Source organism: Rhinatrema bivittatum, chromosome 8 (assembly GCF_901001135.1).
Source record: "Rhinatrema bivittatum chromosome 8, aRhiBiv1.1, whole genome shotgun sequence".
NCBI classification, from domain to species: domain Eukaryota; kingdom Metazoa; phylum Chordata; class Amphibia; order Gymnophiona; family Rhinatrematidae; genus Rhinatrema; species Rhinatrema bivittatum.
The window spans coordinates 155,165,716-155,185,356 of record NC_042622.1 but is presented as its reverse complement, the minus strand read 5'-3'; the positions used below and the strand labels follow the sequence as shown (position 1 = coordinate 155,185,356).

General features: G+C 49.5%; 1 protein-coding gene across 7 annotated transcripts in view; it reads right to left on the bottom strand.

Moving 5' to 3' along the window:
• Nucleotides 1-872: 872 nt before the first annotated feature.
• Nucleotides 873-19,641, bottom strand: part of BRMS1 (BRMS1 transcriptional repressor and anoikis regulator) — a 44,911-nt gene continuing 26,142 nt past the window's right edge. For all 7 annotated transcript variants that reach the window (XM_029611774.1, XM_029611775.1, XM_029611778.1 and 4 more), the window contains exons 8-11: nucleotides 3,715-3,779; nucleotides 3,112-3,151; nucleotides 2,286-2,412; nucleotides 873-1,787 (exon numbers count right to left, since the gene is read on the bottom strand). In XM_029611774.1, coding sequence (XP_029467634.1) covers nucleotides 1,670-1,787; nucleotides 2,286-2,412; nucleotides 3,112-3,151; nucleotides 3,715-3,779 — 350 coding nt within the window. In that variant the 3' untranslated portion in view covers nucleotides 873-1,669. The remainder of the gene's footprint in view (nucleotides 1,788-2,285; nucleotides 2,413-3,111; nucleotides 3,152-3,714; nucleotides 3,780-19,641) is intronic.

The following is a 19,641-nucleotide window of genomic DNA, read 5'->3' as shown; positions in this document are numbered from 1 at the left end:
CTGCAGGTTTGCATGTCTACCATCTGCTGGAGACAGAAATACTGGAGGGACTGCAGATGGCACTCTCCGATATGTAGCAGTGCCTCAAAGCTTTGTTCTCGGCCTCCATCTGCTGGTAGGGATGCAAAACCCACTTGTCTGGACTGAACAGGAACATCCGTGCCCTGCCTTGGACCGCTGCCAGTTCACTGGAAATAAACACACAATCGGACACTTGCAGAAAACAATATATTTATTTTATCACATAGCCTGTTCCTCCAAACGCAGTAACATTGTTCTATCCCCTGCAACAGCAAGGCCTTCATGCCTGTATAACTTGTGTCTTAAATGCCAGTTGGCTTAAGCTCAATATAGCAACGAACAACCTTTGCCACCACCTTGTCCAGACTGCAGTCCAGCAGCAGACTCACTCAGCCTGCTTATACAGATATCCCCACTTAGGTGGTCGCTTTCAGCATATCTGGGCCACTACCCCGACACAAGGCTCCTGGCCCTCTGATGTCTGCTTCTTGCAGTTCTTCTAGGAATCTTTTCTCTCTGTCCGAATACCACACCCTGTTTAACTTATTTGGCTTCTCAGGTCCCACCCTGATGGGAGGTTATCCAGTGGCCTTTTCTTTAGAGCAGTATTGCCTGGTTCTTATCGAGTCACAACTTCCTGACACTACACTTCCCAGCTGCTTTGCCCTAAAAGCTGTATTATCTCTTCTCTTTATCACCTTCCCTTCTGGAGGACCTTCTGAAGGCATGAGTGCTCCATGTTATCGGGATGCTTCTGAGTGTGTGGCGTTCCTATTCCATCACAGGCAGCTACTCCTGACTGCTCCAAAAAAAAAGTCCAAATTTAAAATTAAAAAATCCACAAGGAAGAGGACAGGTAAAAAGATCTTTATTTATAAACTTTAAAACTCATTGTTTCAATCAATCCTCACAGTGCCAGATATAGAAAATGCAATAAGGTCTTTTCTAAGCAGAATTACTGTTTTGCTCCTGGTCAACTTTTGTCTATGATAAAAGCTTAAAAAAACAGACTAGTTTGCATAGTTGGGTTGCTGTCTTCCCCAGCACCGAGGGTTCCTTTACAGAGCAGAAACTCGCACCCAAGCAGGAGGTGGGTCTCCTTTACACATCACACAGGACTGTGGCCTCCTTCCAGGATATCTGCCCAACCTTTGCCCTCTATATTACAGATGCTCATTGTTGTGGAGGTGAGAGAGAGAACTGGAATGCGAGACCAACATTCCTGCCGCATGATGCTGCCTGTTGCAAACAGCACAAAAGTGGAAATCACTGCACAGAAGGATGAGAATCTTTATTTTCTGGGATGAGTTGTCCCAAAATTCCATCCCTCTCCTCTCTCCAAAAAAAAACATCTCTCGGAGCAGAGCATTTAACACCTACCTGACTCAACCAGCTGAGCCTTCCTTCCTATTGCACTTTAGCAGACAGGCCAGAATGGAAAGAAAAATTACCACCACTACACACACTGTGCATCTCCATTAGGGGGTCTCCAGGACAGGCTGGGGAGCAGTGGCTCTGGTTCACCTCCACTTGTGCAGCGAAAAGTCAATTCCGCCAGCAGCATAAGTCATATTCCCTTGTGTCGTTCTCAGCAGGACCAGAAGCAGTGAGGGATCCAGGTATGGCCCTCTGATGGTGTGGGCAGCAGCTAAATACTTCTGACAGCGTATTTACCCTTCTGTAGCTGGGACACATAGAGCTTGGTCTTGCTGCCGTCATCTCGCCGAAGCCAGACTTCGCCAGTGCTGATTGCTGTGATCACCGCACTGCAAAAGAGAACAGAGAATGGACGGAGAAGCCTTAGAATGCATGATAAAGCTCTATCATTCAGCCCTGGAGCCTCTCATGGACAGCCTCAGATACACATCATAAAACTCTAGGGATCCTCGGGCATAGCCTTAGACACACATAACAAAGTCCTCTCATACACCTCTGCAGATACTTAGGAAGTGTTTTAGGGCAAAGGCTTTCAGCCCTGTCCTGGAGTCACATCTAACTAGTCTGGTTTTCGGGATATCTATAATGCATAATAAAACCAACCTGCAAACACTGGATCTCCAATGTAGGTCACTATCTCATGAATATAAATTACAAATATCCCAAAAACTATACCATTTAAATGTCCTTCCACAAATGCTTCAGACACACACATTATAAAGCTCTGTCATTCAGCACAAGGATCTCCTTGACACATTATAACACTCTTATAATCCAGACCTGACGAGGACACGTTCTCATGGTTAACGAGCGCATTGCTTCCTTACTGGCATGGTGCCTCATCCTTGATCTCCACCACGATGCTTTGCCCCTTCCAAAAACTCTCCCCCTCGTAGTACAATCGCCCGTCCTCACACTTAGCAGAGTACTGCTGCTTCTCTGCCTTCATCACCACTGGGGCAAAGAGAAAAAGTTCACAATCAGTCCTAGATTGGCCAAAGCCTTCCAAGGTTTGTTGGTGGAGTCACAGCGGATACCAGCCAGCTTGCTATTTATTTATATTTGTTTCACGCTTATTTTAACAAATTCCGAGTTACAATAATTCAGGACCTGTCAAATCTGTACAAGATGCTGCGCCATCTTGTTGGTCGTATTGCTAACTCTCCTTTTCTGCTTTCTTTCTGAAGATAAATATACCTTGCTTTTTACTATTATTAAATATCCTACCTATCATTTATTCACCTATTTGGCCTTCTGCACAGTCCTCATTGTCTTGGGAGGGATGTGTTACAGGGACACTCACCCCATCTGCACAGACCTTGTTGTGTCATAGCAAGATATGTTACAGGATATGTTACAGGCACAGCCCTCTTGCTAAGTCACAGCAAAGTGTGTTACAGAAATACTTGGCTCTTTCATAAAGCATCATAAAATAATTAACAAATCATCCTAAAAAAAATGATCAAAAGTCAGACAAAATGTCTGTTTTCTATTTTCTCTCCTGCTTTGGTGAGCAAAATCCTGACCAGTCAGAAAGCAGATGTCATATGGACAGTCTCAATCTGCAGCTGCTTTCTGGTCGACTAGTCTGAATAAAGATTTTGGCTTGGCACGGGCCTCCCACTAGGCTTTATTGCCCTGTGTGTTTCTTACCGTCTGATTTCCGCTTCTGTGGGGACACTGCTGCCTTGGCCTGTGAGAGACAAAGGGTTGGGGGATGAGATTTGTAAAGAAAGACAAATACACAGGGACTTAAACAAGGCCATCACCACAAGAAAGGGATCCATTAGCTCTGTGCACGATGATCTATGTGCTTGAGAAGTCCCTTCCCAAAAGGGCTCACCCTTTCAATTCTAAACACAGGAATAATTTATTCCACATCACACAGCAAGGACTGAGCTTACGGCAGGGACTCCAGGTTGGAAGCCCCGTGCCCTTGCCACAACTCACAACATGCCTGCTTTGACGGATGCCTGGAATTGTAAAGAAAGGCAGTGAATGCCCCTGCCTGTTTTACTAAGAGACGTGACAGGGCAGCACTCCTACAGTGATACCTGGCTGGCCAGCACTCCTTGCAAGTCTTTTTTTTTTTCCTGATTTTGATCACCCCCTCTTCCAAAATCGCTACTGCAGGCTCTCAGGATTTCTGGGCAATTTCAACTTCCAGTTACATTAGGCAGTAAAGAAACATTTACATCGAATTTGCACAGCAAATTCATTTTTCCCCAGATTAGCATTTGTCAAGGTCAGCTGTACCTTCTTAATTGCCGTCCAGTCTTCTAGGATGTCCAAATCCCTCAGCATATACACAATGTACGGGCGTGCAGACAGGTTAAGGAGGCCATAGCTATATCTTAAGAACTCATTGCCAAGGTTTCTCGGGGAAGTTTTGTCTAACTATGGAGAGAAAATGATGCCCTTTTGTGGACATGCAAGCACCTAAAGTAAGCAATATGCAATTTCCTGAAAAAAAGGAAGCCTAGTCTCCTTGATTCCTTTCAGATTAGCAAGCAAAAATTGTCCTTTTTTTTATTTGTATTTGCCCAGCAGTTTCCTCTTGGTCCTCTGGACTCAGTTCAATCACAATTGGCTTCTATTGGGAATCACAGCATCATAAGCTTTCCCAGCTACCCAGGTGGGGTGGGGGTTATAGGAAAATTGGTTCTTACCTGCTAATATTTGTTCCCGTACCACCACAAATCAGTCCAGACTCTTGGGGTTTGCATCCTTGACAGCAGATGGAGACAAAGGTTTACTGACACTGCTACATAACCTAGGGTGCCACCCGCAGTCCCTCAGTATTAACCTGTACCCAAGCCAAGATGATAACCACACTAAAAAACTTTAACAGCAAACTCCACCCTCCTACCAATGAATAGGAGGATGGTAACGCTGAAACCAACTGGACACCCTGTCCCAGAAATTAAGGTAAACAAACAGCGTGAAGAACTACTAACAACTCTGCATTCGAAACAAACTATCAGAAAGAGTGGCCGATTCTCCCCCCTCAATGGGTGGGTCTCTGGATTGATCTGTGGTAATACAGGAACAAAAATTAGCAGGTAAGAACCAATTTTCCTTTCCAGTACATATCCAGATCAGTCCAGACTCCTGAGATATACCTAAGCACCCCTAAACTGGATGGGATTCAGAGAGTCCTGCTCGCAGAACACCCTCACCAAAGCCCATGGGAGTCGAAGTCCTGACATCCAAGCGACAGAATCTGGAGAAAATGTGCAGCGACTGCCAAGTCACTGCCCTGTAAATTTCTTGAGGAAAGGAAAATTAGTTCTTACCTGTTAATTTTCGTTCCTGTAATACCACGGATCAATACAGACCATGGGTTGAGCCTCCTGTCCAGCAGATGGAGACAGACTAAAACTGAAAAGGGTATCCTATATCAGGACAGAGCCTACCCTGCAGACCCTCAGTATAACCACTGTCAAAGCAGATAAAAAGTAAGATAACCCCGAAAAGAGATCAAGCAAGTAAATGGACTCAAATGAGTAACAAACAAAACAATTATCAACAAGGAATGGACTCTGTAAAATAGCGCTCTTGCATATTCTTGGTCATCATACAGATGCTTCCGGTGTCCTTAAGATAATGATAGGTGATATTCATCCAGAGACCTGTAGGAAGAGCTTCGAGCGGACGGCAGAAAAGGAAGGAAAACCAGAGAAGGGTGTCTGGACTGATCCGTGGTACTACAGGAAAGAAATTTAACAGGTAAGAACTAATTTTCCTTTCCCTGTACGTACCCGGATCAGTCCAGACCGTGGGATGTACCAAAGCTTCCTTAAACCGGGTGGGACAGAGACAGGCCCGCTCGAAGAGCCTGCCGTCCAAAAGAACCAAAAGCTGGGGCATGCACATCTAGACGGTAATGCCGAGCAAAGGTATGCAGGGATGTCCATGTAGCAGCTTGACAAATTTCTTGCAGAGAGACGGACTGACTCTCCGCCCACGAAGTAGCCCGAGAATGCAAAGAGTGAGCCTTCAAGCCCTCAGGAACTGTCCGGCCTCGGCAAAGATAAGCTGAGGCAATCGCTTCCTTCAATCACCGAGCAATAGTAGTCTTAGAAGCCTGTTTGCCCCTATTTGGACCACTCCAGAGGACAAAAAGATGATCAGAGATTCGAAACTCATTGGTGACTTGCAGAGAACGGATTAACACACGTTTCAAATCCAGCTGACGAAGATCGCCCCCATTGGGACCCGTGACACCCTCCACAGAAAATGCAGGAAGCTCCACAGACTGATTAACATAGAAGGAAGAAACGACCTTCAGAAAAAAGGAAAGAACAGTCTTGAGAGAGACTCCCGAATCCGAAAAACGCAGAAAAGGCTCCAGACAGGACAGCGCTTGAATCTCTGAAACCCGACGAGCAGAACAAATCGAAACTAAGAAAACCGCTTTAAGCATAAGATCCTTTAGGGTAGCCCATCTGAGAGGTTCGAACGGAGCCCCGCAGAGAGCCTGGAGGACTAAATTGAGATTCCAGGACGGACATGTGGGACGGACGGGAGGCCTCAAGTGTTTGGCGCCCTTCAAGAACCGAGCAACGTCCGGGTGAGACCCCAGGGTGTGCCAGTCAACTCAACCGAGAAGAGAACCGAGAGCGGATACCTGGATACGCAACAAATTGAAGGAAAGACCCTTGGAGAGACCTTTCTGAAGAAAGGAAAGAACCACGGAGATCGGTGCCGAATGCGCCGAGACACCCGATGCAAAACAGGCATTCTCAAAGACTTTCCAAACGAGAATGTAAGCCAAGGAAGTAGATGACTTACGCGCCCGCAGGAGAGTGGTAATCACCTCCTCCTTATAGCCTTTACGTCTCGGACGTCTCTGTTCAAAAGCCAGGCTGCTAGACAAAAGCAATCTGCCTGGTCGAAAAATACGGGACCCTGGTGAAGCAGACGAGGAAGATGGCTGAGGCAAAGAGGGCCGTCCGACGCCAGGTTGACCAGATCCGCGAACCATGGCCTGCGAGGCCATTCCGGAACTACCAGGATGACCGGCCCCTCGTGAAGATCTATTCTTTGAAGCACTTTGCCCATGAGAGGCGACAGAGGAAATACATAGAGGAGGACGTCCGAGGGCCAGGGGAGAGCTAGAGCATCCACTCCCTCCGAACAGTGCTCCCTCCAGTGGCTGAAGAACCTGTTGGCTTTGGAATTGCCCAAGGTTGTCATGAGGTCCAGGTGCGGGGGACCCCACCTGCTGATGATCAAGTCCATTGGCTTCGTCCGAGAGCTCCCACTCTCCCAGATCGAGATGCTGGCGACTGAGAAAATCGGCTTGCACATTCTCCTTGCCCGCTATGTGAGAGGCTGCCAGGCAATCCAAGTGACGCTCTGCCCAGGCAAGGAGCCGGCTGGCTTCCAGGGCCACCAGGCGACTCCAAGTGCCCCCCGCCAGTTGATATAGGCTACCGTAGTGGAGTTGTCGGAAAGGACCCTCACCGCCTTGCCTCAGAGCAGGGGCAAAAATTCCTGGAGGGCCAAGCGAACCACCCGGGCTTCCAGCCGATTGATGTGCCAACGGGATTGGACTGGGGACTAGTATACTTGAGTGGTCTGGGACTGACAGACTGCTCCCTAGCCAGAGAGACTGGCATCCGTAGTGACTATGATCCACTGTGGAGTCCAAAGAGGTATTCCCTTCAGAAGATGTGGGAGCAAAAGCCACCACTGTATGTCGGCGATGATAGAGTCCGAAAGCAAAAGAACCGTTTGTAACTTTTCCGACACCGGCTGCCAGTGGGATAGCAAAGCTCTCTGTAACGGTCGCATATGTGCAAAGGCCCAGGGGACAAGGTCGATGGTGGAGGCCATAGTCCCCAGTACCTGGAGGTAGTCCCATGCTGTCGGGAGCGGAAGCGATATGAGGTTGCGTACCTGGCCGATGAGCTTAAGCGCCCAGGAACGGGGCAGAAACACTTTGCCGACCCGGATATCGAACCGGGCCCCCAGAAACTCCAACACCTGGGAAGGCTGGAGATGGCTTTTGGGGAAGTTGACTATCCACCCGAGAGAGGTAAGAAGAGCTAGAACCCGGTTGACCACCTGCCGGCAAAGAACCTCCGATTTGGCCCTCAAGAGCCAATCGTCCAGATAAGGATGGACCAAGACTCCTTCCAGACGGAGAGCCGCCGCCACCACCATGACCTTGGTGAAGGTGCGCAGCGCGGTTGCGAGATCGAAAGGAAGCGCCCAGAACTGAAAATGCTGGCCCAGGATGTGGAAGCGAAGGAACTTCTGGTGGTCGGAGCAAATCGGGATGTGTAAGTACGCATCCGTCAGGTCGAGAGAGGCTAAGTATTCTCCGGGATGAACCGCCGCTATGACCGCCCTCAGGGTCTCCATCCAGAAATGAGGCACCTTGAGGGCCCGGTTGACCCTCTTGAGATCCAAGATCGGGCGAAAGGAATCTTCCTTTTTTGGCACTATGAAGTAGATGGAATACTGGCCGGCGCCGAGCTCCTCCTCTGGGACCGGGACAATGGCTCCCAGCAGCTGGAGCCTGGTAAGGGTTTGGGCTACCGCATCCCGCTTGAGACGTCCGCAAGGAGAGACTACATAAAAGTCCAGCAGATCTCGAGAAAACTCTAAAGCGTGGGTTCTCGGATAATCGCGAGAACCCACTGGTCCTAGGTGTTCTTGACCCATTCCTCAAAGAATCGGGAGAGGCGACCCCCTAGATTGGGAACGGAGGAATGGGTCGACCGAATCTCATTGGGGAGCGGACTTTGGGGTGGCATGCTGGGAGGCCCCCTCGCGGAAGGGCCAGTGACCTCGAAGGGGCTGAGACCAAGATTGAGACCTGGAAGGGTAAGCCCTGGAAGAAGCGCCACGTCCTCGCGTCGCATACCTACGTTGGCCCCGAAAACGGGAACGGGAGGGCACAAACGCTCGTGATTGTTTCGGCTGGTCCTCTGGCAGCTTATGTACATTGTTCTCACCCAAGGAATTAATGAGCTGCTCCAGGTCCTCACCAAAAAGCAACTTACCCTTAAAGGGCAGAGTGCCCAGCCGCGCCTTGGACGACGGGTCCACTGACCAGTTACAAATCCAGAGGAGCTTTCTAACAGAAACCGCCGAGGCCATCGCCTTTGCTTGGACGCAGAGAAGATTGTCAGAGCATCCGCCCCATATGCAATGACGCCTTCCAGCCATTCAGCCTGCTCCGCCTCTGCAGACGGGAGGTCCTGGGTGCCGAGTAATTGTTGAACCCACCTAAGGCCTGCCCGCTGCATGAGACTACTGCAGATAGTCGCCCTGAATCCCAAGGCAAGCACCTCGAAGATACGCTTAAGGTGGAATTCAAGCTTGCGATCCTGCACGTCCTTCAAGGCCGTAGCACCCACCACTGGAATAGTGGTGTGCTTGGTCACAGCAGAGACTGAAGAATCCACTGTGGGAATTTTCAGCATTTCGAAGCAGTCCTCTGGGAGTGGATAAAGTTTGCCCATGGCTCTCCCGACGCGAAGCCCCGCCTCGGGAGCTTCTCATTCCCGGAGGAGTAGCAATTTGTGCATAGGGTGAAACGGAAAAGCACAAGCCGGAGCTCTAAGTCCTGCCAGGACCGGGTCCATATGCTTAGGTAGCACGGCCGTAAGGGAGTCCGCCGGGGGGCCCTCAATCCCTAACTCCTGAAGGACAAAAGGAATGATGGGCTCCAACTCCTCTTTCTGAAATAAACTGAGCACCCTGGGGTCATCCCCGTCCAGAGGAGGGAGCATCTCCGCCACGGCCAGACTCTGATCCAGATCTGGTGTCCCCAGGGGCACTGGAGGGTCCGGGGGGGGGGGAGGCCCAGGGACCACCCGCACCCAAACAGAACCCTGCGCATCTGGAGGTGCTGGAGCGAGTGGGGGGTCCAAGTGTGGAAATTTGGCAGGTGGGGGACCAGGTGAAAGATCCTCCTCCTCTTGCAAGCTGGCCAGATAGGATTTGTGCATGAGGAGCACAAATTCCGAAGAAAAACGCGGCCTAGACTTGCCAGAGGGGGGGGAGGGGGGGGTCAGGTACCTCTGCCTGGGGACTCACAGGACTCAAAACGGGGGGAAACCCTAAAAAATTCGGGTCATCAGTGCTAAGCAGCTCCAAATTGGGAGCTGCTGAAACCCCCAAGATGGCCGTCGTTCCCTCAGTTTGCCGAACCGGGAACGGCTTGGCCACGCGATGAGAGCGACCCCGGACTGAAGCTAATCGCGCTGCCGGAGAGGACCCTTCATCCCCCGGCAAACATGTTGAGCAGAGCCCCTCGCGCAAAATACGCGTCAAGGGCTCTCCACAAGACAGGCAGCAGTGGGAGCACGGCATAATCAATGAAGAAAAGCCGCGAGCTGCAGAGAAAATCAGCTGATTGCTGTAAGTGCTGAAGATGTGCTGCTGGGAGGAGCGGAGGCAGCAGACTGAACCCTGCATGCTCCTCTTCCAAACCACCCTGGCTGCCGGCCCCCGACAGCCAGGGTGGTTTGGAAGAGGAGCGTGTGAAGGCTTGTGAAACTTGTATATTTGTTTTGTTTTTTACAACATAAAAGTGGAAGCTGAGAAATACAGGATCCCTAAGGGAACTGCACTGGGGGGGAGGGGGGGCTTCCTTGTGAAACGAAAGACAGCCAGGGGAGGGGGGAGTGACTGGACCACTGGTTTCACCCCCAATAGGATCACCGGGAACAGGGTCTTAGGCTATGTCCACACAAAGGGCAAGGCCCCCCCTAAGCCCTGCAAGAGCGTGGAGACAATACTGTCTCCTGAAACACGAAATCAGAGCCAATTACCTTTTTTGTTAAACTGAACAAAAGAACAGTACTTGATTGATCCTGTGATAGAAACTACCCAAATAGGGGAAAAAAGGCTAACTAGCCAAGATCAGGGAACCGCATGGTGAGCTGATCCATCTGCTGGAAACAGACAAATACTGAGAGGCTGCAGGGTAGGCTCTGTCCTGATGTAGGATACCCTTTTCAGTTTTAGTCTGTCTCCATCTGCTGGACAGGAGGCTCAACCCACGGTCTGGACTGATCTGGGTACATACAGGGAAATGCCTGCTGAGCCTCAGCCCAAATGGTCTACTGAGAACTCTCAAATGAGCCCGCAAACCCTCAGGCACCAGTTGACCCAATCTCCTCTTTAAGCCATCACACAATTGTAGTTATAGAAGCTTGACACCCCTTCTTTGGACCATTCCACAGAACAAAAAGATGATCTGACTTATGAAAGTCATTAGTAACTTTCAGATACCTTAAGAATGCATGCCTCACATTCAAGAGTCTTAGGTTCTTTTGCATGAGGAGTGGAGGAATCCAAATCTGCAAAGGCCAGAAGTTCCACATTCTGATTAACATGAAACGCTGAAACCACCTTAGGCAGAAAATAGGGCTTAGTGCACAACATCCCCATCTCTGAAATCTGCAGAAAAGGATCTTAGCACGACAAAGCCTGGAGTTCTGAAATCCTCCTGGTCAAACAAATAGCCACCAGGAAAACCACCTTAAGAGTCAAACACTTTAAGGTTGCCCTCCTCAGTGGCTCAAATGGAGCCTCACACAATCCTCTAAGCACCAGATTAAGATTCCAAGATGGACACGTCTTCCTCACTGGAGGATACAAAATTCTTCTCCCCTTGAAGAAAATGTATGACATCCGGATGCGCAGACAGACAATACTCCTGTACCTTACCTCAGAGGCAGCTCAAAGCTGCTACCTGTACCCTAAAAGAATTAAAGGCCAAACCCTTAACCAAACCCTTCTGAAGAAAGGTCAAAATATGCGATACGGTAGCCTGAAGAGACTGCACCCCATTAGCGATGCACCAAGAATCAAAAATTTTCCAAACCCACACATACGCCAAAGACGTGGAAATTCGCCTGGCCTGCAACAAGGTAGTAATAACTTCAGGATATCCCCTCTGTCTCAGTCGTCTCCTCTCAAAAGCCAGGCCGCGAGACAAAAGTGAGCCACATGGTCTGAAAATACTGGGCCCTGGCGGAAAAGATCCAATAGATGGCTGAACCTCAGCAGTCCGTCTATGGCCATGTTGACAAGGTGTGTGAATTATGGACGGCATGGCTACTCCAGAGTCACCAGAATCACTTCACCAGAATGTTTCTCTACTTGCCATATCACCTTGCCCACCAGTGTCCATGAGGGAAAGACATAAAGCAGAACGCCTCAAGGCCATGGTAGAACCAGAGCATCGATGCCCTCTTCCCCATGTTCTCTTCGCCGGCTGTAAAAACGAATCACCTTGGCGTTTTGTATGGATGACATTAGGTCCATATGAAGAGAGCCTCATCTTTTGCAAATGAGCTACACTGCCATCCCTGACAGCTCTCACTCTTCGGAGTCCAATGTCCTCCAACTTAGAAAATCCGCCTGTGGAGCTGCCTTCGGAGAGTCCTTGCTTGCAGGATTCCACAGGCTCCTTGGACGTTTTGAACATACATGCAGCTGCAACGAATCCCTTACAGAAAGAGGAATTTGGGATTCCAAGGTATGCTCGTTATTACACTAATAATCTGATTAAACATCGATAATAACTCTAGACTTCATATGGAATGCCTTGATATTATTGGAGAAAGCTATTTCCTCTCTTAACAATTGTTTTGATGGAAACTAATACCAAGGCACAGACAATGGAATCTGAAATTTCCTCTTTAGATGTAAAATTGAGAGATTTGGATACACGTTTGACGTCTGCTGAAGTGGTTCAAAACAAATTGGTTCATTCAGATATCATTCATTCCAAGAAGGTGGAATATTTGGAGAACTCTCTGAGAGTTCTGAACTTGAGGGTTGTTGAATTTCCCATATCTCAAATTGATTTTTACTAAGGATATATTCAGAAATTACTTAACTCAGGTTCTCAAGTTCCCATCTGAAGCTGTTCCTGTAATAACAAAAATCTTTTATTTACCCTTATCTATTGGAATGACACCCGAAGATGTGCCACAAGATACCTTTTTAAATTTATTGGACATTCTGGAACTCTCTCAAGAAACTAATATTAATATGAGAAAAATATTACTTTTGCTTTTCCATCGGAGAGAAATTCAGTTTTGAGATTCTTTTTCCGGAATAGATTACAGTTGCTCCACGGACAAAAAGTCTGGATTTTTCCAGACATTACAAGAGCTACTCAAGAATGGCAAAAAAAATTTCTTTCTGTGAGAATAGAAAGGGTATCACGGGGTGCTAGTTTCAGTCTAAAGTATCCTTGTAAATGTCTGATTAAATTTCAGGATTCCAAATATTTTTTTGAGCCAATTACGAGCTTTCCTGGACTCTCACTCCTAAATTGTTTTCTGTGGGGATCTCAACAGTTATTTACAATTAATGTAGGGGGCAGTTTAGTAATTGATTTCTTTTTCTTTTTATTTCCTTTTAATCACTCTGTAACTCTCTTGGTCTCCCCTATTACCTTTTTTATTATGAGATACTTGTAAAAAATGTTCTTTGTTATATATGACGTAACTATTCCTTGTCTAGTATCTCAATTTCTGGTACAAGTTAAATCTTGTGTTTATTTAAAAAATTCAATAGAAATAAAAAAAAAAAAAAAGAAAAGAAAATCTGCCTGAACATTGTCCACCCTGGCAACGTGAGATGCCGCTATTCTCTCCAAGTGCTGCTCTGCCCTGAGAATCAATTCCTGAGCCACCGCCCGACTCTTGATTCCTTTCTGTCTGTTGATGTAGGCCACTTTCTGATAGGACTCTCAATGGACGACCATGCAACCTTGGCAGAAAGGCAAGCAAACGAATCTCACCACTCTCGCTCTGACTGATAGACCAAGAAGCCTCTTTCTTTAAGCACTGGCCCTGCGCTGACTGATCCTGACACACTGCTCCCCAGCCCAAAAGGCTGGCATCGGTGGTTAGTATCACCCAATCCGGAACCTCCAATTCTACACCACATTCTAGACTGGCCCAAAGAAGCTACCATGAAAGACTGTCCCTTCCTTCCCCCTTTGAGTAGAAGAAGATGAAACTCCTCTGACAATGGGTTCCATCGGGAGAGAACAGCCCTGTGAAAAGGCCACATATGAGCGAATGCCTAAGGCACCAAAGTTCAACATCGAAGCCATAGAACCCAAGACTTGTAAATAGTCCCACACTCTGGGCACTGAAAGCTCCAACAAGTGATGAACCTGATCCTGTAACTTCAACATCTTCTCCTCTGTGAGGAATACTCTCCCCTCCTGAGTATTGAACTGAGGCCCTAGATCCTCTAGGGTCTGTGAGGGAATAAGATGGCTCTTTGCCAGATTCAGCATCCAGTCTAAAGAATGCAACCACTATAGCACCTTCTGCACAGACTGCAACAGAGGTCTTCTGACTTCGCCCGGATGAGCCTTTTGTCCACACCCTCCTGTCTTAACACTGCCGCCACCACCACCATTACCTTGGTGAATATGCAAGAAGCTGTTGCCAAACCGAAAAATCCCAATACTGATAATGTTCCCTAGGATCATGAACCTCAAAAAACACTGATGCTCCTTGTCTGATGGCTATATGCAGATAAGCCTCTGTGAGATTTAGGGAAGCCAAAAATTCTTCTTTGTGCACTGCCACGATGACAGACTGACAGAGTTTCCATGCGAAAACACAGAACCTTGAAGGCTGCATTCATCTTCAAGTCCAGAATTGGACAAAATAAATAAAATACCTCCCTGTATACTGCTCCTCTCGCAGAATGGGCACTATAGCTCCTAGTTGCTTAAGCAGTGCACCATGCCCTGAATGGCTACCCACTTGGCGAAAGGCGCGCAAGGGGACACAATCTAAACATCTTGAATGGGTCGAGCAAATTCTAAAGTGTAGCTGTTTCTTAACACACTTAAGACTCACTCGTCTGTGGTAATCTTGGCCCACTCCTCAAAAAAGAGTGATAGCCATCCTCCAATGGTAGGAACCAAACAGTAGACCAGACTTGCATCATTGCTAGGACTTTGTTCCCCCTGCACCTGTACCAGAGGTATCTCGCAACGGCCTCCTGCCACCCCAAAAGAACTGATCTCAGGACTGAGTTCTGACTGCGGTCTGCCTCTGAGGACTACCAGAACCTTTATTTTGGTGAAACCTTCTATTGTCACAAAACCTAGCCTGAGCAAGAAAAAATCTGGCTTTCAGCTTATCTTTTGGCAACTTATGCACCTTGGATTCTCCCAGATGTTTCATTATCTGCTCCATGTCCTCTCCAAACAAAAGCTTTCCCTTAAATGGAAGAGCACCTAACTGAGATTTGGATCACTCATCCGCTGACCAATTTTGCAACCACAACAACCTTTTAGCAGACACAGCAGACATCATGATCCTGGAAGATGTCCTGATAAGATCATAGAAGGCGTCTGTCCCATATGCCACAGCCATCTCCAAGTGCCCAGCTTTCTGTGCTTCATCTTCTGACATAGCCTGCGATTCTGGTAATTGCTGGACCCAGCGCAGACATGCCCTCTGCAGAGACTGCTGCAAACCACAGCTCTTATACCCAGGGCCGAAAACTCAAAGATTCTCTTGAGATGAAGCCCCAACTTGCGATCTTGCACATCTCTTAATATAGCAGACCCCGCCACCGGAACAGTGGTCTTCTTGGTAACCACTGACACTGAAGCATCAACTTTAAGGAGAGCCAAAAGCTCTGTCTCCTCTGGCAACAGGTAGAGCTTTGCCATAGCTCTACCAACCCTTAAGCCGGATTCTAGAGTGTCCCACTCCCAAACTACCAACTTCTTTACCGACTTATGAAAGGGAAAAGTCTTCGCTAGACTGCTCAAACTGTCCAACACAGGATCTGCTCCCTCCAAGTCAGACTCTTCTTGTAACACTTTTATTCCCAGCTCCTGGATCACCTGTGGAATCAAAAGCTAGAGCTCCTCTTGGCGAAACAGACGCACTACCTTGAGATCATTGGCCTCAGCCACCAAGATCTCCTCCGGGTCACCATCCAGGGTAACCGCAACCACATTTGGAGTTTTATCTGCCGTCGAACCAGGGCTACCAAGATCCTTAGAGTCATTTGTATCCTCCTGTGAGGAAAGACCCAAAACACACCGAAGACCCTCTGTACACTTCCTCTTAGCAGGACTAGGCTCTTTCTTCAGCTGGAGCTCTACCGCGCTGCGAGATCAAGAACCAGAAAGATCCATTGCTTTCATGGCCAAATAAGCCTTGTGCATCAAAAGCACAAATTCAGCTGAAAAACCCTAGGAATCCTCCGAGTCCTGATCCAGGGAGACATCTTCAAAATCTGAGACTGTCTGAGTAGAGAAAAATTTCCCTTCTCTGAGTATCCTCAATCCACCCCGGCCCTGGCTATCATAGGAGACAAACACAGTGGGGATCCCCCGGGCTTCTCCGCCCATCCAGACAGCCCTGCAAGTAGAAGAAAACATGGCTGCTGTTCCCGCGCTGCGGCAGCAACTCCCCGTCGTGGTAAGCTTGGGCACTCGTGAAGCAGTATTGGGCCTAGAACATGAAGGGGAGGTACTCCCAACAAGGCCTCCCTCTCCCCGAGACACAAATGAAGCACAAACGTGAGTCCCCACAAGTGCAGCATGTGCTGCCACACACCATTATCGCCACCATGTGTGTGTGTTCTGGAGCCTTGCACCGCTGCTCGCAGCCTTGTGCACCTGGGGAGACCTATGTAAATCAGGGCAAGCCATGAACAACAGCCCTGCACCCTGAGCGGTCTAGCAACTGGTCGCTACACAAACAAAAAACAAGACTCTGCTTTTCTTTTTTTTTTTTTCTTCAAAAAACTTTAATCAACTAGCCCTGACCCAGAATAAATAGAAATACTTATCGCCACCATGTGTGTGTGTTCTGGAGCCTTGCACCGCTGCTCGCAGCCTTGTGCACCTGGGGAGACCTATGTAAATCAGGGCAAGCCATGAACAACAGCCCTGCACCCTGAGCGGTCTAGCAACTGGTCGCTACACAAACAAAAAACAAGACTCTGCTTTTCTTTTTTTTTTTTTCTTCAAAAAACTTTAATCAACTAGCCCTGACCCAGAATAAAAGAAAATTATTATTTACCTGCTAATTTTCGTTCCTGTAGTACCATGGATCAGTCCAGACAGTGGGTTATGTCCCCAATCCAGCAGATGGAGTCAGCACAAGCTTTGAGGGGGCGTATCCATATATACTACTACCCCCTCTGCAGGAGTTCAGTATCGAGTATATCAAAGCCCGAGTAGAAACCCCCGAAGGATCAAGTTTGTGGAAACAGATAATGAAAACAATTGTAACCGCAACAAGTAACTGCAAACATCCTACCAACTTGTAGGGAGCTGTGAAAAACAGCGAAAAGAAACAACTGTGAAGACACAGAACACTGCGAGCAAGAAGCAGCGCAGAGCTGCGCAGGATCAAGAACCCAAACGCGGTGGGCGTCTGGACTGATCCATGGTACTACAGGAACGAAAATTAGCAGGTAAATAATAATTTTCTTTTCCCTGTACGTACCTGGATCAGTCCAGACAGTGGGATGTACCCAAGCTTCCCTAAATCGGGTGGGGTCCTGCGAGGCCTGCTCGGAGAACCTGCTCGCCAAAGTGTCCAGAGACCGAAGAGGCGAGGTGCAGACGATAGTGCCTCGAGAACGTGTGTAACGATTTCCAGGTGGCTGCCCTACAAATTTCCTGCGAGGATACCGAGCGAACCTCCGCCCAGGAAGCCGCCTGAGAACGTGTAGAATGCGCTACGATTCCGGGTGGGGGAGTCCAACCCGCCCCAATGTAAGAAGCAGCAATGCCGGCCTTCAGCCATCTGGCAATGGTAGTCTTCGAGGCCTGAGACCCCTTCTTAGGACCGGCCCAGAGTACAAAGAGATGGTCAGAGGTTCGGAACTCATTTGTAGCCTCCAGATAGAGGCGCAGAGTGCGCTTGACATTCAAGAGACGGAGAGACTTCGGCTCTGAGGAAGAGAAGGACAGCAACTCCACCGTCTGGTTCACATGGAATGCAGAAACCACCTTCGGAAGGAAGGAGGGAACGGTGCGAAGCGAAACTCCAGAGTCGGAGAAACGGAGATAGGGCTCTCTACACAACAGAGCCTGCATCTCCGAGATGCGTCGAGCGGAACAGATGGTCACAAGAAATACAGTCTTGAGAGTGAGATCCTTTATCGTTGCGCAGCGGCTCGAACGGTGGTCCCAACAGGGAGCAAAGCACAAGGTTAAGACTCCAGGAGGGACAAGGGTCCCGTAACAGAGGACGCATATGCTTGACACCCTTGAGAAAACGAGCAATGTCAGGATGCTGTAGAAGAGAGCCCCCATCGCTCAACAGCGAACCAAGGGCGGCCACCTGAACCCGTAGTGAATTATAGGTGAGCCCTTTTTCCACCCCCGCCTGTAGAAACTGAAGGATCTGAGGTACAGAAGCCTTAGCGGGTCTCGTGGCCTGGCTGGTACACCACAGCTTGAACACCTTCCAGACTCGAACATAGGCCGATGTCTTTCGTGCCCGCAATAGCGTGGATACTACCGCCTCCAGGTAGCCCCGACGCCGGAGGCGGCGCCTCTCAAAAGCCAGGCTGCAAGACAGAAGAATTCTGCCTGCTCGAAAAATACCGGGCCCTGATGTAGGAGCTGGGGGAGGTGCCCCAGCCTGATTGGCCTGTCGATCACCAGCTGTAGCAGGTCCGCAAACCAGGGTCGCCTGGGCCATTCTGGGGTGACGAAAACCACGGTCCCCTGATGGCTTTCTATTCTGCGGAGCATCCTGCCCACCAGGGGCCATGGTGGAAAAGAAAGATATGGCGGCCACGGGAGGACCAGGGCATCCACTCCCTCCGCGCTCTCTCCGGCGACTGAAGAAGCGTGGAGCCTTGGCGTTGAGAGCGGACGCCATCAGATCCAAGTGGGGGGGCCCCCCACCGATGGACGAGAAGTTGCATTGCTTTGTCGGAGAGAGACCACTCTCCGGGTCCAGCAGTTGACGACTGAGGAAGTCCGCCTGGACGTTGTCCACACCGGCGATGTGCGAGGCCGCTAGCCGGACGAGATGACGCTCCGCCCATTGCATCAGCAGCGCCGCCTCGAGCGCGACCTGCGGGCTGCGCGTGCCTCCTTGTCGGTTGATGTAGACCACGGTGGTAGCGTTGTCCGATAGGATTCTGACTTCTCGGTTCCGAAGAAGCGGGAGGAAATGTCGCAGAGCTAGCCGGACCGCTCTGGTTTCCAGACGGTTGATTGACCACTTCGCCTCCACCGTGGACCACGTCCCCTGCGTGGCGCTTCGATCGCAGACTGCACCCCAGCCTGCTAGACTGGCATAGGTGGTCACCACCACCCAATTTGGCAGATCGAGGGACATGCCACGGGCCAGGTTCGGCGGATCCAACCACCAGCCCAGACTGTCCCTGGCATTCTGTGGGAGCGGGAGAATCATCTGATAGTCCTGCAATACTGGTTTCCAACGGGAGAAGAGCGCCCACTGTAAGGTCCTGAGGTGCGCGAAAGCCCAAGGTACAAGGTCGATGGTGGACCCCATCACTCCCAGGAGTTGCAGGTAGTCCCAGGAGGTGGGCTCTGGTAACACAGAGAACCGTCGTGTGTGATCCCGCAAGGATTGAGCTTTGTCCTGGCGCAGAAAAACTTTGCCCAGTAGGGTGTCGAAAGTTGCCCCCAAAAAAAACCCAAGCGTTGCGAGGGCATGAGGGAGCTCTTGGAGAAGTTCACTACCCATCCCAGGGAATGTAGAAACCGTACTACTCGAGTCACCGCTGAGCGTCCATGATCGAATGACTTCGCCCGGAGGAGCCAATCGTCCAGATAAGGATGAACCAGGATGCCCTCCTTCCGGAGAGCTGCCGCCACAACTACCATGATCTTGGTGAAGGTGTGCAGCGCCGGCGCCAATCCAAACGCGAGAGCCGTGAACTGAAAATGCTGGTCCAGAATTTTGAAACGAAGGAAACTGTGGTGGTCCGGGCGGATGGGAATGTGCAGGTAGGCCTCCGTTAAGTCCAGGGAGGCGAGGAACTCCCCCCGATGCACCGCCGCAATCACTGACCGGAGCGTTTCCATGCGGAACCGAACGACTCGAAGGGATTTGTTGACTTCCTTGAGGACTAGGATAGGCCGGAAGGAACCGTCCTTCTTTGGTACGACGAAATAGATGGAATAGTGGCCCGAGCCCACCTCTCCGAAGGGCACGGGCG